The following is a 16,557-nucleotide window of genomic DNA, read 5'->3' as shown; positions in this document are numbered from 1 at the left end:
CTATATTACAATGAGATGTTAAGGTATAGGTAGTATTATAATCTAAGATATGCTGATACTAAAAAGAGGGCCCCAAAGCCATTTTACATCTTGACTTAGCTAATATTAATAATAATAATAAAATAAAAAATAAAAACAAAAAGAAACGATTCCTTGCATATTCTGGAAATGATGTTATTTATTTTTCAGTGAAATGTAAGTTTATAGAATATACATTAGAGTAAAAATTTTAGGATTGCATTAAAACCTTATACAGTTGACCCTTAACACAGATTTGAGCTGCATGGTCCACTTACATGCAAATTTTTTTTTTTTTTGATAAATACAGTACACTACTATAAATGTGTTTCCCTTTCTTTACGATTTTCTTAATAATATCTTCTTTTCTCTAGCTTACTTTAAGAATACGGTATATAATACATACAACATATAAAATATGTGTTAATCAACTGTTTATGTTATCAGAAAGGATTCTAGTCAACAGCAGGCTATTAGTAATTAAGTTTTTGGGGAGTCAAAAGTTATACATGGATTTCTGACTGTGCACAGGGTCAGTGCCCCTAATCCCTGCATTGTTCAGGGGTCAACTGCACATCTAACCTTGTTCATACATCTCATGGATAGCATTGATTTGGGAATAAGCAGTTTTACAATGGGGGGCCATTTTCTAAATCGTGTTCTTCACGTTCAGGGGACTTTCCAGAATGTTTTTCCAATGACATTTTAGAGCATGACTTTCCCACAGATTATTTCTTTTACCTGGTCACTGCTTGGAAAGTACTGAATAAAAAATCCAAGAAGAGATCCAGTTGCCATACCAATTACCACCTCTAAAATTCCTCTGAGAACATTAAAAATTGTGGAGCCTTAAAAACACATAAAAAGAAAAACTTCAGGCAGAACTCTAATCTGTAAATACTTAGACTTTACTTTAATTATCAACATAAAAAGCATCTAATTACATAGAAGGAAAGGTATACAGGTATTCCCTGCTCTCCACTTTCTTAAATATATGTGATGTAAAATGTCTAATAAGATGGGCCTATATTATAAGAAACCTATGCATATTATTGCAGATAAATTTCAAAATTGGTATAAACTATGATTTGTGCCCTTCTTTTATGCTTACATCAATAAAAGTTTACTTACATGGCCTAAGAAAATACGAAAGATAAAATTCATGAACAGAGCTAATTTGTTCTACTGTACTATAGGCACAGGTTGGGTGAGAAGACATATCTAGTTTTCAAATTGCCAATTAAGAGCCTGATTTTTTACTAATAATTCATTACAGTAGCTCTGATATGTAAAGAATACAGTAACTTAAAAATTTGGCAGTTAAATCAAGAATCTTTTATTTTTTTAAGTTTTTAAAATGAATTTATTTATTTTTTTGTTTTTAGTAATCTCTATACCCAATGTGGGGCTCAAACTCATGACCCTCAAGGTCAGGAGTCACATGCCCTTCCAACTGAGCCAGCCAAGTACCCCAAGAATCTTTTCTTACTACAAGGAGTGTAGGGGACCTACTGTTTCTCAAAAGCTATTTCTAAAAGTAAATCTGAAAACAAATTACTAAAAAAAAATTTTTTTTTAATGTTTGTTCATTTTTTAGAGACACAGTGCAAGCAGGGGTGGGGCAGAGAGAGAGGGAGTCACAGAATCCAAAGCAGGCTCCAGGCTCTGAGCTGTCAGCACAGAGCCCTAGCAGGGCTCGAATTCACGAACCCCGAGATCATGACCTGAGCTGAAGTTGGACATTTAACTGACTGAACCACCCAGGCACCCCCAAAAACAAATTATTTTTGAAACTGCTCTTAGAAGAGCCTTTAATTGTTGGATTGCTTCTTTGAAGTATCATAATATATATATAAGTAGACTTCTGTTTTCTTTCATAGCAAACAGAATTTAGAATACTTTAAAAAAATCTGTTAGCACATTGAACACAAAATCATAGTAAATTGCTCAACACATGAAGTCCTTCCTTCCACACTATTCAAAGAAAATATGTACTGGGGCGCCTGGGTAGCTCAGTTGGTTAAGCGTCCAACTCTCGATTTAGGCGCAGGTCATGATCTCACAGTTCATGAGTTCGTGCCCTGCATAGGGCTCTCTGCTCTCAGCACAGAGCCCACTTTGGATCCCCTGTCCCCCTCTCTTTTTGCCCCTCCCCCACTCATGTTCTCTCTCTCTCTCTCTCTCTCTCTCTCTCTCTCTCGGTCTGTCTCTGTCTCAAAAATAAACACAACATTTTAAAAAATGCAACTAGTATGTAGTTTCTTATTATTGTAGTTTAGGGTAACAATATGCCACACCAAGGTATGCCACTTTGGCATAAAGATGATTTTGAGCAGAAGGCAATTGAGAAGAAACAGAATCAAGAAAAGGTATCTATCTCCTCCTATTTGCCTAAAAGGAGAGCATAAACTTTTAAGGGCATAAATTTTTCCTCTACCAGAAGGACAGAAGTTAACCACTGGGACAACTTCAGACTCTTATCAGCCCAAAGACAGATTCTACTAAGAGCATCCCTAGATACCATTGGTTACCCTATTTGCCTTTCTACAATTTGCTGCCTCTAAAAGTTCAAAGTTCTTTTCTTTTGTCTTGCATTTCACCAAAATTACTGTTTTTTGCTAAGATGTGATATATACATCACATACAGGTTTGAGTTGCACGGTTCACTTACATGCAAATTATATATATATTTATATACCAAATTCTAACTACCTCTTTGAGTTAGGCATCACTGAGTAAGTACTCCCCTAGGTAAGCAGGGTGCACATGCTAACAACATGCACAACAGGGTGCACATGCTTTTCTCTTGTTAATTTGTCTTTTGTCATTCTGATTTACAGGGCCCAGCCAATGGACTTAAGGTGGGTAGATGGGCAACAGTTTTTCCTTCCTTACAGTTTTAATCATCTCTCTTATTAAAAGAAAGAAAAAAGAATTACCTCTGTAGTAATTTTATTTAGCTAGAGCAGCTCTATGTTAGATAATGGTGTGACTGTCAGAAACATCTAGCTGTGATAGTAGCAAATGTCTCAAGCTATTACAATAAATAATTTACTATAAATGTATAAAAAGTAGCTAATTAGTTTCAGTCTCTAGTATGTAAGGAAAAAAAAAAAAAAGACTTCTTGGACCCACCTCTAAAAATTCTGATTCAGGAAGCCTGGCAGGGCTTGGGATCCATATTTTAAAGAGGCTCCTGGTAGTTCCCATCCAAAACGTCTAAGGACCACATTTAGTGGAGCAGGGCAGAGGGAACACAGCATTGTTGACTAGGAAAGTTCTTTAAACTATCCATAGCCCATACTCCCCAGATTATGAAACCCCAGTACACCCTCCCTCTTGCCCCCTCATCCCTCTTCTCCTCCCGTGTGATTCTAATGCAAACTCTTGCATAAAGCCTGGTTTCTATTCCCAAAGGTTCTGATTTAACTGGTCTAAGGTAGTGCTCACTTATGAGTATTTTTAAAAATTCTCCAGGTAATTCTAGTATGCAGCTGAGGCTGAGAACCATGGTTTCAAAGGTGTATACCAGGAAGGCAGTGAGAACATAAGTTTGGATAGGTACAGTAAAATTAAAGTAAAGACAAGGGTGTAGATTTGACCTAACAGGTAAGAGAGAATCCTCACTGGTTCTTGTACCAAAAAGTAATACTATGAGAGTCATGTTTTGACAAGGTTAATTTACCAGTGATGCACAGCAGTGTATGGAGGTGACCGGATATAAGGAACTTGGGGCAGTGGGAAGAGTTGAGGTTCTAGGTAATCAGCCTAAATCCTAAAATGTTATCCCTAGATAGCTATGGGAGTAGAGATACTGAGAACATATGACTTCCCAAGAAAATGTGTTCCACAATAATTGGAAGCTAAACTCACTCTACAATTACATTTTGTCAATCGCATGGGATCGCAAATCTTATCTCTGAATCTTGGACATGGTTTAAGAATAAACTTGTGTTGTGCCAAAGGATAATAAAAGTCTTAAATAATAGTGGGAGACAAAAAATGCTTTACACTCTTCTTTTATTACTGCTTAGCACAAAATACATCCATGTCAGACACTCAGTAAGGAAGTAAGATACCTGTGAAAAATCATTGCCATTATTACCCATAAAATGTTACAGAGAGCAGAAACTGTTCCTATTTTAGAAGAATGCTGTTCCTTTCACTTGGACTGCTCTGTGTCATTGCTGTCTTTGAAAAACCTACTCATCTCTGTGTGAAGTCTCCAAGATTGAGCTTTCTCAGAAGCCTCCACGCAAAAGCTATTCTAATCCTTTCTTAAACTTTGCTACTCTGGATCCCTGTCAATGCATTTACCAGACCATTGGAACAGTCCATGTCCAGAGGGTGAAGGGAGTAAAATAAGCTACTGGTCCCTCCTCAGGTATAGAAATAACCTGTGGAGTTGGTTTCTCCATTTTAATCTGCCGTATTCAGTTATCAAGCAAATATGCCCAGCTTGTAACATCATAATCTATGTCTCTGTAGCGCAAGGGAACAGCACATCGTGAACTGACCAGTTTACCTGTGGAAAAGGCCATGCCCAAGCATGTGTTGAAGCCAGTGATAGCCAGAATATCATCGAAGCTGCCAGCAGCCATAAGTAAGGTTGGGACGCCTTTTTCAACTCCATAGCCTCCTTCCTGCAAAAGGAGCATTGAAGGCACTACGACAGCTGGAGATACAGCACCTAAAACAAAACTAAGTAGGCAGCGCTTTAAACATTTGTGATAGCAGCTTACTCATTATTATTATTATTGTTGAAATTATAATAACATCTACTCTTTTAGAGGTTACACTTTAGACAACTACTGTCTTTCAAATAGCAGTGAAGCACCAAACTGGAAACACACACACACACACACACACACACACACACACACACAAGTTCTACAGAACACTTTTTGAAAGCGTGGCTACAATCAGCCTATATTGGAACCACTTAGGTTGCCCCGAAATATATAGTTATGGGTGGCACAGAAGACCTAATGGGATTAGGTTGCAGGAATCTGCCTTAAAAACAAAACAAAACAAAACAAAACAAAACAAAACAAAACAAAACAAAACAAAAAAACATACATACATACATACATACATACATACATACATACATACATAAATACATAAATAAAGCCACGGCGACTGCATGGCTCAGTTGGTTGAGTATCTGACTTTGGCTGAGGTTATGATCTCATGGTTCGTGGGTTCGAGCCCCATATCAGGTTTGCTGCTATCAACACAGAGCCCACTTTGGATCCTCTGTCCCCTCCCCCGTTTGCTCTCTCTCAAAAATAAATAAAACATTAAAAAAAATAAAGACGAAACATTTATGGTATGAGGTTTAAAAAACACAGCTGCAGGCTTTTTAAATTGGAACTGACTGGTATTAGGCCTTCTGTTGGGACTTGGTATGTAGAACAAGAGCACAGATTAGAAGAAGCCCATAATGGCAGTGACAGTGATACTAACACTAGCAGCAGCAGTAACAGCAGAAAACATTTTACAGTGTTTACTATGTGCCAAACACCATTTTAAGTGCTCTACATAAATTAACTAATTTAATCCTCACAACAACTCTAAAAGGTAGCTACAATAATTATCTTCATTCTGTAAATGAGGAGACTTCATTCTTGCAAATGAGATGCAGAGAGATTGAATAACTTGCCAAAGTTCACAAATTGGAGTCACAGAGCTGGGATTTAAATCCAGGCAGTATAGCTCTACCGTCTTAACCAGAAGTAAGGATTTCTTGCTTCTTGCCTACTAATTAGTACTAAATTCTTACTAAGTACTTTCATAATTATTTGCTTCTTTTTTTAATGTTTATTTTTGAGAGACAGAGAGAGAGCATGAGTGAGTGAGGGAGGGGCAGAGAGAGAGGGAGACACAGAATCTGAAGCAGGCTCCAGGCTCTGAGCTGTCAGCAGAGAGCCCAACGTGGGGCTCGAACCCACGAACTGTGAGATCTTGACCTGAGCCGAAGTCAGACACTTAACCGATGAGCCACCCAGGCTCCCCTTTATTTATTTACTGCTTATGGCTGTTAACCATTAGAAGAACTGGCAGTGGAAGGAAGAGACAGCAGAACCACCCAATCATAACTGTCTGGTGACAAAAGAAGGAGAAAAGAGTGTTAGGTGTTCATTACTGTTGATATGTTTATTACCCTTTGTATCGACTTTGAGGTGAGATATGGCGTCTCTCTCACCAGCATGGAATAAGGTGTAGGTAAAACACCATTAATTCTTCAACTGTTTAAATCATAATGCCTGTAAAAGTTAGATGTATTCTATAAATAGTATATTTTGAAGTTATAATATTTAGATTACGCTGGAATATCCATGTTGTATTTTCTGATGTCCTTAAGAAAATGCTATTATGCATTCTCTGGTATGGAATCAGAGAAAGCCCCAAACATCCCTGCATTGTTTTCATACGAAAAAGAAAAACCATTACCCCAGGATAAATCCCCATTGCCATGGTAAGCCCATTAGAAAGTGGGCCAGAAGTGCAGATGTGCATGCCTCCACAAGACAAGGACCCATGGACAGTCTTATACAAACACCCTTCAACTTCTTCAGGGCCTGAAATATGCAAACAGAAATACAAAAATAATCATTTAAAGACAGAAAGAGATTATGACATCAGACACTTTTCTTCAGTATTCAGACCATGTTTGGATTATCATGAATTTGCCAGGTAATGAGTTCTATTTAACAAACATTTCAGTGTTTGAAGTGTTTTGGAGATAGCTTATTTAGTCCTCATAGCAACACTATGATATAGGTGAAATTACTATCCCCATTATATTTAGATGTCCTCATCTAAAAAGATACAAGTTAAAGTCATTTGTCCAAGATCATGAAATTGGTAAATTGTGCAGCTAGGTTTGAACTCAAGCAGGATGTTCTGTAGTCTGTGCTCATTAATCCCCAAAGTAGCTGATTTAACCCTCTCGGTGTTAGCTTTATTTATAACTTGTGGCCCCAGAATGAGGCCAGGGTGAAAACCTTCATCCCCAAGAACACTCATTCTCTCATTCAAAAATATACGTTAGTAAAAGCAGGAAAAAAGGCATACTTGAGACTCGTCCTATGTATCAAGCAATTTCTTGGGCTGTATAGTTAGCCCTAAGCACTTGCATAAGGCTTTGCATGCCATAAATGTACTATCCTCTCTCTAGCCTGTTATTTATAAGGATGACCTATATCTCTGTCAGAGAAAAGGGGAGCCTTTATTGTTAGTGCTGTCCCCAGACAGTAATTCCACCTTCCTCCAAGAACGAATATAGGGTCATCTTCTGGGAATAGTCAGTCCTCCGTGAAATAAACTCCATTCTTTTCTTTAAAAAAATTTTTTTTAACATTATTTCATTTTTGAGACACAGAGAGAGAGCGCAAGCGGGGGTGGTGTACAGAGAGGGAGACACAGAATCCGAAGCAGGATCCAGGCTCTGAGCTGTCAGCACAGAGCCTGATGTGGGGCTCAAACTCACGAACTGTGAGATCATGACCTGAGCAGACACTTAACCAACTGAGCCACCCAGGCCCCCCTCCATTCTCTTCTTTAGACTGTCACACAAAGTGCCTAAAGCACGGTGATTCTGAATAGTAGCAGTACTAGAAGAGTTCAATTCCTAGTCAACAATTAGAAATTTACACTTCATACCTTTGAATCAAGCCCAAGGCCAGCACGAACCAATATGATAGACAGGGCTATGCTTCTCAAAGAGGAAGACCACTTATGCTTGATCTGTACATTATCACTGATGACAGGGATATTTCTGACAAGAAACCCAGCAAGAAGCATGCCTAGAATGGAGAAGTCAAACAACTCCTTAGTTGGTTTTCAAATAGAGAAGATATTTTTGGCATTTTTACTTTTTGAGTTCATGTCTCTTTAATATTCTTTTGTTTAACATTTTTGTTTAAATGGATGAAAGACCTAAATGTGAGATAGGAAACCATCAAAATCCTAGAGGAGAACAGATAGCAACCCCTTTGACTTTGGCTGTAGCAACTTCTTACTAGACACATTGCTGGAGGCAAAAGAAACAAAAGCACAAATGAACTAATGGGACCTCATTTAGATAAAAAGCTTCTGCACAGCAACGGAAACAATCAACAAAACAAAAAGGCAGCCTATGGAATGGGGGAAGATATTTGCAAGTGACATATCGGATAAAGGGTTAGTATTCAAAATCTATAAAGAACTCACCAAACTCAACACCCAAAAAACAATCCAGTGAAAAAATGAGAAGACATGAATCGACACTTTTCCATCATGCAGATGGCTAACAGCTGCATGAAAAGATGCTCAATCTCACTCATCATCAGGGAAATACAAATCAAAACCATGATGGGATACCACCTCACACCTGTCAGAATGGTTAAAACTAACACAAGAAACAACAGATGTTGGTGAGGCTGTGGAGAAAGGAACAGTCTTATGCTGTTGGTGGGAATGCAAATTAGTGTGGCCACTCTGGGAAACACTTATGGAGGCTCCTCAAAAAGTTAAAAATAGAACTACCCTATGATGTAGCAATTGCACGCTAGGTATTTACCCAAAGGATACAAAAATATAGATTCAAAGGGTACATGCCCTCTGATGTTTATAGCAGCATTATCAATAATAGCAAACTACAGAAAGAGCCCAAATGTCCACTGACTGATTGATTAATAAATAAAGAAGATATGGTATATATATATATATATATATATATATATATATATATATATATGAAGCTTCTTATATATATATATATAAGAAGATATGGTGTGTGTGTATATATATATATATATATATATATATATACACACACAATGGAATATTAGCCATCAAAAAGAATGAAGTCTTGCTATTTGCAACAACGTGGATGGATATTATATATCCATATCCATAATATTAGTATATTATATATCCATATCCATAATATTAGTATATTATGCTAAGTGTAATAAGTCAGAGAAAAACAAATATCATATGATTTCACTCACACGTGGAATTTAGGAAACAAAACAGATGAACATATGTGAAGGGAAAAAAAAGACAGGGAAGCAAACCATAAGATACTCTTTTTTTTTCTTTGAATTTTATTTTTTTATTTTTCTTTTTTTATTATTTTTAAATATGTATGTATGTATGTATGTATGTGTATTTATATCCTAGTTAGTTAGCATATAGTGCGATAATGATTTCAGGAGTAGATTCCAGTGATTCATCACCTATGTACAGCACCCAGTGCTCATCCCAACAAGTGTCTTCCTTAATGCCCCTTACTCATTTAGCCCATCTACCTGCTCATAATCCATAAGATACTCTAAATGATAAAGAACAAATTGAGAGTTGATGGAGGGAGGTGGGTGGGGAGATGGGCTAGATGGGTGATGGGTATTAAGGAGGGCACTTGTTATGATGGGCACTGGGTGTTATATGCAAGATGAATCACTAAATTCTATTCCTGAAACCAATATTACATTATATGTTAACTAACTAGAATTTAAATAAAATTTTCAATAAAAAATTAAAATAATATACTACATTAGAGGAGCTAAGAAAAGCCTTTAATATGCAAATAAAAATCATTAGAATCAGTAATGCAGTATTCAGATAGAAATGTGATCAAATTATAAATATAAAATGTTTTAATACAATGCCTAATTCAGTCACTCTTTTATGTGCAAATAGTAAACAGCTCCTGAAGTTATTTGCTATGTCAGATTACCTGAATTATCAACAAATACCTATGTGGATTCTATTTCACCCTCAAGCCAGGTAATTTAACAAAAAATACATAACTTGCGAGGCGCCTGGGTGGTTCAATCCATTGAGCATTCTGACTTTGGTTCAGGTCATGATCTCATGGTTCGTGAGTTTGAGCATCGCTTCTGGCTCCGTGCTGACAGCATGGAGCCTGGAGACTGCTTCAGATTCTGGGTCTCCCCTCCCCTACCTGTGCTCTCTCTCTCAAAAAATAAACATTAAAAAAAAAAAAAAACATTAAAAAATAAACATGAAAAAAACATTAAAAAAAATCCTTGCTTTCCAAAGACTTGTGAGTTATGAAGAAATGGACATTGCTCTGTCAGGTCAGCTTCTGATTCTTCTTTCATTCAGCCATTTACTGTTTACCAAATGCCTTCAGTATTTTAGACAGTACAGTAGGTAGTAGAAGTATAATAATGAACAAAAACTTGGTACTACATCTCAACAAGTTTTCAGCCTCTAGGGGAGTGAGATAAACTGACAACCTCAATTTTATGGAAGCATAAGGAAGTGTTGTATGAGTGAGAGAAGAGTAGTAAGTCAGAGGGATCCAAACAAGGGGAAGAACCGGGTGGAGAGTCAAGAAGTTTCTGGATGGGTTAGCAGTTTCTTCCAAGGTATGAAGAGGAAGTATGACACATTCTGGGAAGTGTCAGTAGTTGACAGTGACTGAGGGAGCTGAGGAGTTTGCTAGAGAATCCTGCCCTCACTGATACCACATGCCCCTACAACAGGAAAGAGAGACTTCTCCACCAGACACTGGGCTTCCAGACTGTTCTTCTCTAGCAGTACCCTCTTCTCAGCATGACCTTACAAGCATTACACATTAAATGACTAAACAAACTTACTATTGTTGCCATGTTCTGTATGTAAGCTATGAGAATGGAGACTAACGACAAGCACAGCTTTTGTGACTTGCTCCAGACACCGCTAGGCCAGGAAGCATCACTGCCATTTAATCTAGAAGAAGGTCTCATAAAGTTTTGAATTCTGCAGTTACGGTCTTTCCAGAATTTTTGAAAGTGGGAACTAGCCAACCACAGCTGTTTTTTAAAGAGTAATAAGGATAACACATGCTCATGGTGAATTAAAACATCACCAACAAGTAGGAAGTGACAAGTACATGTCCTATTCCAACTGCAAACTTTCGATCTTCATTCTCCGAAGATTTTCACTCTTAAGGGTTTTCTTTGCCTTTCCAGAAAAGTTTGTATACCTATGTAAGCATGCCTCAGTATGAGTGTTCGTGTGCCTCATTTTCTAATAGTAGAAATAGTATCTGATTGTTTGGAAGTACTATAATTTTTTGAACCAATTAATGGACTTTAAGGAACTTTTCAGATTTTTCATTACAAATAGTGCTGAAATGAGCACAGTTCAAAAGAAATAATAATCTAACAAGGACTCAAAAATATGTTAAGAGTTTCTTTTGGAGTTTTGGGGGGGGGGCGCAAGAGGAAGCATTTTTTTGTTCTCCAAATGAATGTGACAACAACTTCTCTGGGACACTGTTTCTGGATGGTCTGGATTGATATGGCCACCTGATACTGATCTGGCAGACGACCCCTTCACTCCTTTGTCAGTGATGTGAGTGACTTACAATACATTGGGCCCTAGTTTTGTAGCATTTCTGTCTTATAGTTACTTCTACAATGGTTGATGTTAAGCTACCAACACGATGTCAATGAATGTGCATTTGGGAAGAGAGAGCCAGTGGCACAGCACTATATATTGTTTCCATAATTTCAAGAGCCTAGATAAGGGGAAAATGCTGTAAGTGATTAGTTTTGAGTATCTATTGGTTTTATTTTTAATGCAAGTTATTTAATTGTAAATATATATAATTTAATTTTTAAAAATTTCTGTGTTTAACAACTGGCTTACCAAACTTAAAATTTAATAATTGGCTTTTGGCTCCAACACATCAAATACAGAAACATTTTATATTTATTTCCCAAAGCTTCCCAAACTACAGTTTTTAAAATATGATTTACTCTTCAAGTCAGAAGGTATTTAGCACTTACCTAGAAGAGGAGGCAGTGGAGGTAATGTTGGTAACTTAATGAGCCCCAAAAGTTTACCTCCAATGATGGCACAATAGAATAGGATTATAATTCCAAATAGGTTTCCTCCAGGAAGACATTCGCTGGTAGTAATTGACCAAACTACAGCCCACAGAAGAACAACCATGGTAACTGAAATAAACCAGGAAAACTAGTTTCTATCAGTAAGTTGTCATATGGTTTCAATATAATATAAAAATTTTAAAAATATCGAACATACATACAAGTATTTATAACCACGTGTAAATTTTAGAAAGCATCAGTAATATGAACAATTGGGTAATAATTACCAACCATCTTAAGAAATAGGATATTACCAGTGCCTTTGGATCCACCCATGTGTCCCTCTTAATCCCATCTCCCATCTCCTTTCACACCGTCAGAAGGAACTACGATCTTGAATTTTTTTTTATCATTCCTCCTTTTTCCTTTATAATTTTACCATAAATATTCACTCGTTAATAAAAAGGGAAACACTGGCTATCTTTACTCTCTTCATAGGAACATGAGAATACCTGAATAATCACATTCTAGTATTTTAGTTCTGTCTTGAATTAAACACTATTATTGTTTCTTTTCTATAGTCAATGTTGGTTTAGAATTATCCATATACTCACCTATTTTCCGTTTTGATCATTATTCATTATGGCAACTCAAATTTTTTATCTGGGACAATTATTTTGTTGCCTAAAGTATTTCCTTTAATAGAGGTATTTCTATTAGAAGGTGAAACATGTTTCCTTGTTTGAAAACCTTGTGTTGTACTAAAGTTTACACTGAAACAACAAAGACTCATGGGAAAACAGTTGGGCAGACAACTCAAAGCTTAAATCCTGTGACCAAAGTAATGACAAAAACAGTAATGATCCTAATAAAAGTGCTAGTGCAGTTAAATCTCCACTGGCATTTGCATTTCACAGTCTCTTTTTGGCACACTCAAACCCTTGGAACCACACGTATTATTTCGAGATGTAGAACCTTGAAAGCATTTGCTTTAAATAGTAAGCAGTTCCGTCCAAATCTGATCCAGATTATAGCTTTCTCCATCAATCAAATATTTGTTGTTGTTGTTTTAACTAAGGGAAAGTGTTGGCAGCTACTTTGTTTGTAATGTCAGCTTCTACATCCATATATGGTTTCATTAGATAGTTAAATGGTCTAGAAAGTTTAAAAAGCCTCTGAAACCCCTAAACCGGCAACTGTCTGAAAAAAAAAAAAGTACTTCTATAGGGAGTTCAGCTTTTTAAAAAGTCTTCATTTTAGTAAGGCTTTATCTTTAATTGTAAGGAATCATATATCTGACCTTTTTTGTCTGTTTTTGTTTTTCAATGCATTTTGTATTCACATGCTATTGTTTGGTGATGTAAAATATTAACATGGCAGGAGAAATTATGTACAAATGCAAATTTTCATGTTACACTAACACAATTCCTCATTTACCATCATATATGAACTAATTCATAGTTCAGAAACAGTGCACCAGAGCATGCTATATTTCTCATGAAGATCTGTTGGTAACAAATTCTTAGTTTTATTGATCTGGAATTATCTTTATTCTCATTCTTAAAAGATAGTTTTTCAGTGTATACAGTTCTAGGTTGAGAGTTACTGTCTCCCTGTTCCTTTAAAATACTGTCCCTTGGTTTTCTGGCTTTTATTGTTGTTTTTAAGTGCCTTTTAGGAATTTTTTTTCTTTGGCTATTTAAAAAAATTTTTTTTTAATGTTTATTTTTAAGACAGAGAGAGAGACAGACAGAGAGAGAGACAGACAGAGAGAGAGACAGAGTACGAGTGGGGGAGGGGCAGAGAGAGAGGGAAACACAGAATCTAAAGTAGGCTCCAGGCTCTCAGCTGTCAGCAGAGCCCGACATGGGGCTCGAACTCACAGACCGTGAGATCATGACCTGAGCCCAAGTCGGACGCTTAGCCGACTGAGCCACCCAGATGCCCCTCCTCTGGCTATTTTTAAGATCTTTCTTTTTCTTTGGTTTTCTGCAATTTCAGTGTGATCTGTTCAGTACTTATGTAAATTTCCATATGGCTTCCTTTTAGTTTGCTTGGGATTTATGTTTTCCATCCATTCTGGAACATTCTGTCTTTATTTCTTCAAATATTTCCTCTTCCCTATTCTTTTCCCTGTATTTTTCTGGAACTATGATTAAATCATTGAACAGTCACAATCTCTTCTCCAAAGCCCAGTTTTCATATCGTCCATTTTTTTTCTGTGTGTACTGCATTGTAATCTCTTCAGACCTATTTACTAGATTACCAATTTTCTTTTCACTTAATCTGCTGCCTAATCTACTGAGTTTGAAATTTCAATTACTTTATTATATCTTTCATTTCTAGAAGTTGGTGCTTATTGAAATGTGTTCATTTTTGTAAATAGTTTCTTGTTTTATACTTATATTTGTTACCTCCTCTTTAATTTCTTCATAGTTATTGAAAATATTTTTTATTTCTGATAATGCAAATTTTTGAAACGTGTTTCCTTGTGCATGTTGTGATTTTTGTTTTTGTTTTGTTGCTTTTGTTTTTGGCAACAGTGAGCTCTTCCCTGAAACTTAATCTTTGGGAATTGCTGGAGTTGAATGTCAGTTTTCCCAGATAGGATATGAATTTACCCCTACCATGTGCTTACAATCTTAACAATCCGGGACTACTTTTAGATATATTTTCAGCTTGAGGTTTTTTTCTGTGACTTTGGAACACAGATCAGCATGAAGTTACACATATTTAGTGGAGACTCTTTTCTTGCCCAGACAGCACTACAGTTCAGACAGTCAGGTTTAGCTGCGGGCCCCCTCTGCAGGGCAGGTTTACCTCAAATGCATCATTACATTGGGTTCCAGCTTTGTATGGGTGAGAAGGAGTGATTTCTCCTCTTTCTCCCAACCTGGGCAGGCCCACGCATAGCCTCTTATACTCTCATGGTTCTCAAAATGAATCTCAAGTTCACTGGTGTTTTGCAGAAGCCCCAGAGCGAAAGCCAGCTTGAGTGCTTATTTATCTCTCCTAGTCATACTGTTTTTAGTGTCTGATGATTTCCTGTTTTCTTGACAGATAAAAGGTATATTCAAAGAGACTTAAAATATTGTTTTCAGATGTTTTCATTGACATAAGTGAGAGGGCTGTTCATTGAATGTCATCCACCCCATTGCTAGAGATCAAATCCAATGTCCCATTTTTTAACCCTCACAGAATTATTACAGATTTTGTAGGCTGTGATGCTATGAAATAACTAAAGCGCCTTTTGTATCTTCCAGTTGGGTAGAGAAGCTGAAATTTCTATATAGTATGGGAAGTGTAATGGAAAAGTAGGAATTTTAAACTACTAAAATTTACTTTATCATAGCACAAAATCAGTTTTGTACAAAATTCAGAAAGGTAGAATTAAGTTTTCCACTTCAAGACCACTTTTCTTTTAAACCTCTAACATTCCTTTCCTTTTTCATATTCAAAATGCAGTTCTAAATAAATAGTAAGTGTATATTTACAGGGTTTCTCTAAATCACATTTAATTCAGTTAGTAATTTGCTTCTCATTTATGATTTTGGAAAATCAGATTTACTTAAGAAAAATATGTAAATATACTGAAGTGATACAGGAAGGAGTATAGGAAAAAAAAAAAAAAAAGAACAGTCTTGTAAGCCTAAGCAACAGAAGCACAGGAAAACAAGTGAAGAGGTGTTTATATATTATGAGTTCCCATTTCTCAGGCACCTTTATGAACAATGATCATAGAATTTTTAAAAAATGACTCTCTGGGATACCTGGGTGGCTTAGTCGGTTGTGCAACCAATTCTTGATTTTGGCTCAGGTCATTATCCCAGGGTCATAGGATCAAGCCCTGTGTCTGCCTCTGCACTGAGCACGGAACCTGCTTAAGATTCTCTCTCTTCTGGGGCACCTGGGTGGCTCAGTCAGTTAAGCATCTGACTCTGGCTCAGGTCATGATCTCACGGTTCGTGAGTTCAAGCCCCACGTTGGGCTCTGTGCTGACAGCTCAGAGCCTGGAGCCTGCTTCAGATTCTGTGTCTCCCTCTGTCTCTGACCCTCCCCCCATTCATGCTCTGTCTCTGTCTCAAAAATAAATAAACGTTAAAAAATTTTTTTTTAAAAAAGATTCTCTCTCTTCCTCTCCCTGTGCCTGTCCCCCACCCCCTTTCTCTCTAAAAATAAAAAAAAAAAAAAATTAAAAAATGAGTCTCCAAATCACATCATTCATTTATACCCTTTCCCTAATGCAATCACTATCTGTTCTACTGTAAATGTTTTAACTAGAAATGTGCCATGATTTGAATGGTGAAATTTCAAAAAAATAATAAATAGGACAGAAAAGGTATTAAATTATATGTTGTCTTATCAACTGGTATATATTTTGGAACCTGTTTTTCTCTACATTTTTTAAATAAAGTTTGAGATTTTTTTCTCATGCGAGTTTATAGACTTACCTCATTTTATAAAAATATATGTAGAGCCTAGAGTATAACTGGGCTTCAACTGTCCCAGTTGAGAATGGTAAAAATGTTTTTCAGAGCTCACAAATGAAGTATAACAATAACTGAGTCTGATTTTTTAGTAAACACAACTTTTAGATCAAATGTATTATATTCTTCAACATATTTACTTTGGGAAGATATATATTTACTCTAGTGGTGCTGTCACTCCTCAATATCATTTTGAAATTGTCTTCAAATTCTCATTT

General features: G+C 36.5%; 1 protein-coding gene across 6 annotated transcripts in view; it reads right to left on the bottom strand.

Annotated features, from left to right (window-relative positions):
• Window positions 1-16,557, bottom strand: part of SLC9B2 (solute carrier family 9 member B2) — a 50,667-nt gene that overhangs the window by 17,572 nt on the left and 16,538 nt on the right. For 4 of the 6 annotated variants that reach the window (XM_007080948.3, XM_042984105.1, XM_042984101.1 and 1 more), the window contains exons 4-8: window positions 11,811-11,981; window positions 7,687-7,829; window positions 6,475-6,602; window positions 4,544-4,719; window positions 760-866 (exon numbers count right to left, since the gene is read on the bottom strand). In XM_007080948.3, coding sequence (XP_007081010.2) covers window positions 760-866; window positions 4,544-4,719; window positions 6,475-6,602; window positions 7,687-7,829; window positions 11,811-11,981 — 725 coding nt within the window. Of the gene's footprint in view, window positions 1-759; window positions 867-4,535; window positions 4,720-6,474; window positions 6,603-7,686; window positions 7,830-11,810; window positions 11,982-16,557 lie in introns of all 6 variants that reach the window. The other 2 variants (XM_042984103.1, XM_042984104.1) reach the window with 2 other exon arrangements.

This window comes from Panthera tigris, chromosome B1 (assembly GCF_018350195.1).
Source record: "Panthera tigris isolate Pti1 chromosome B1, P.tigris_Pti1_mat1.1, whole genome shotgun sequence".
In the NCBI taxonomy this organism is placed as follows: Eukaryota; Metazoa; Chordata; class Mammalia; order Carnivora; family Felidae; genus Panthera; species Panthera tigris.
Note: the sequence above shows the minus strand (reverse complement) of the source record. Positions and strands in the feature narration are given on the sequence as shown.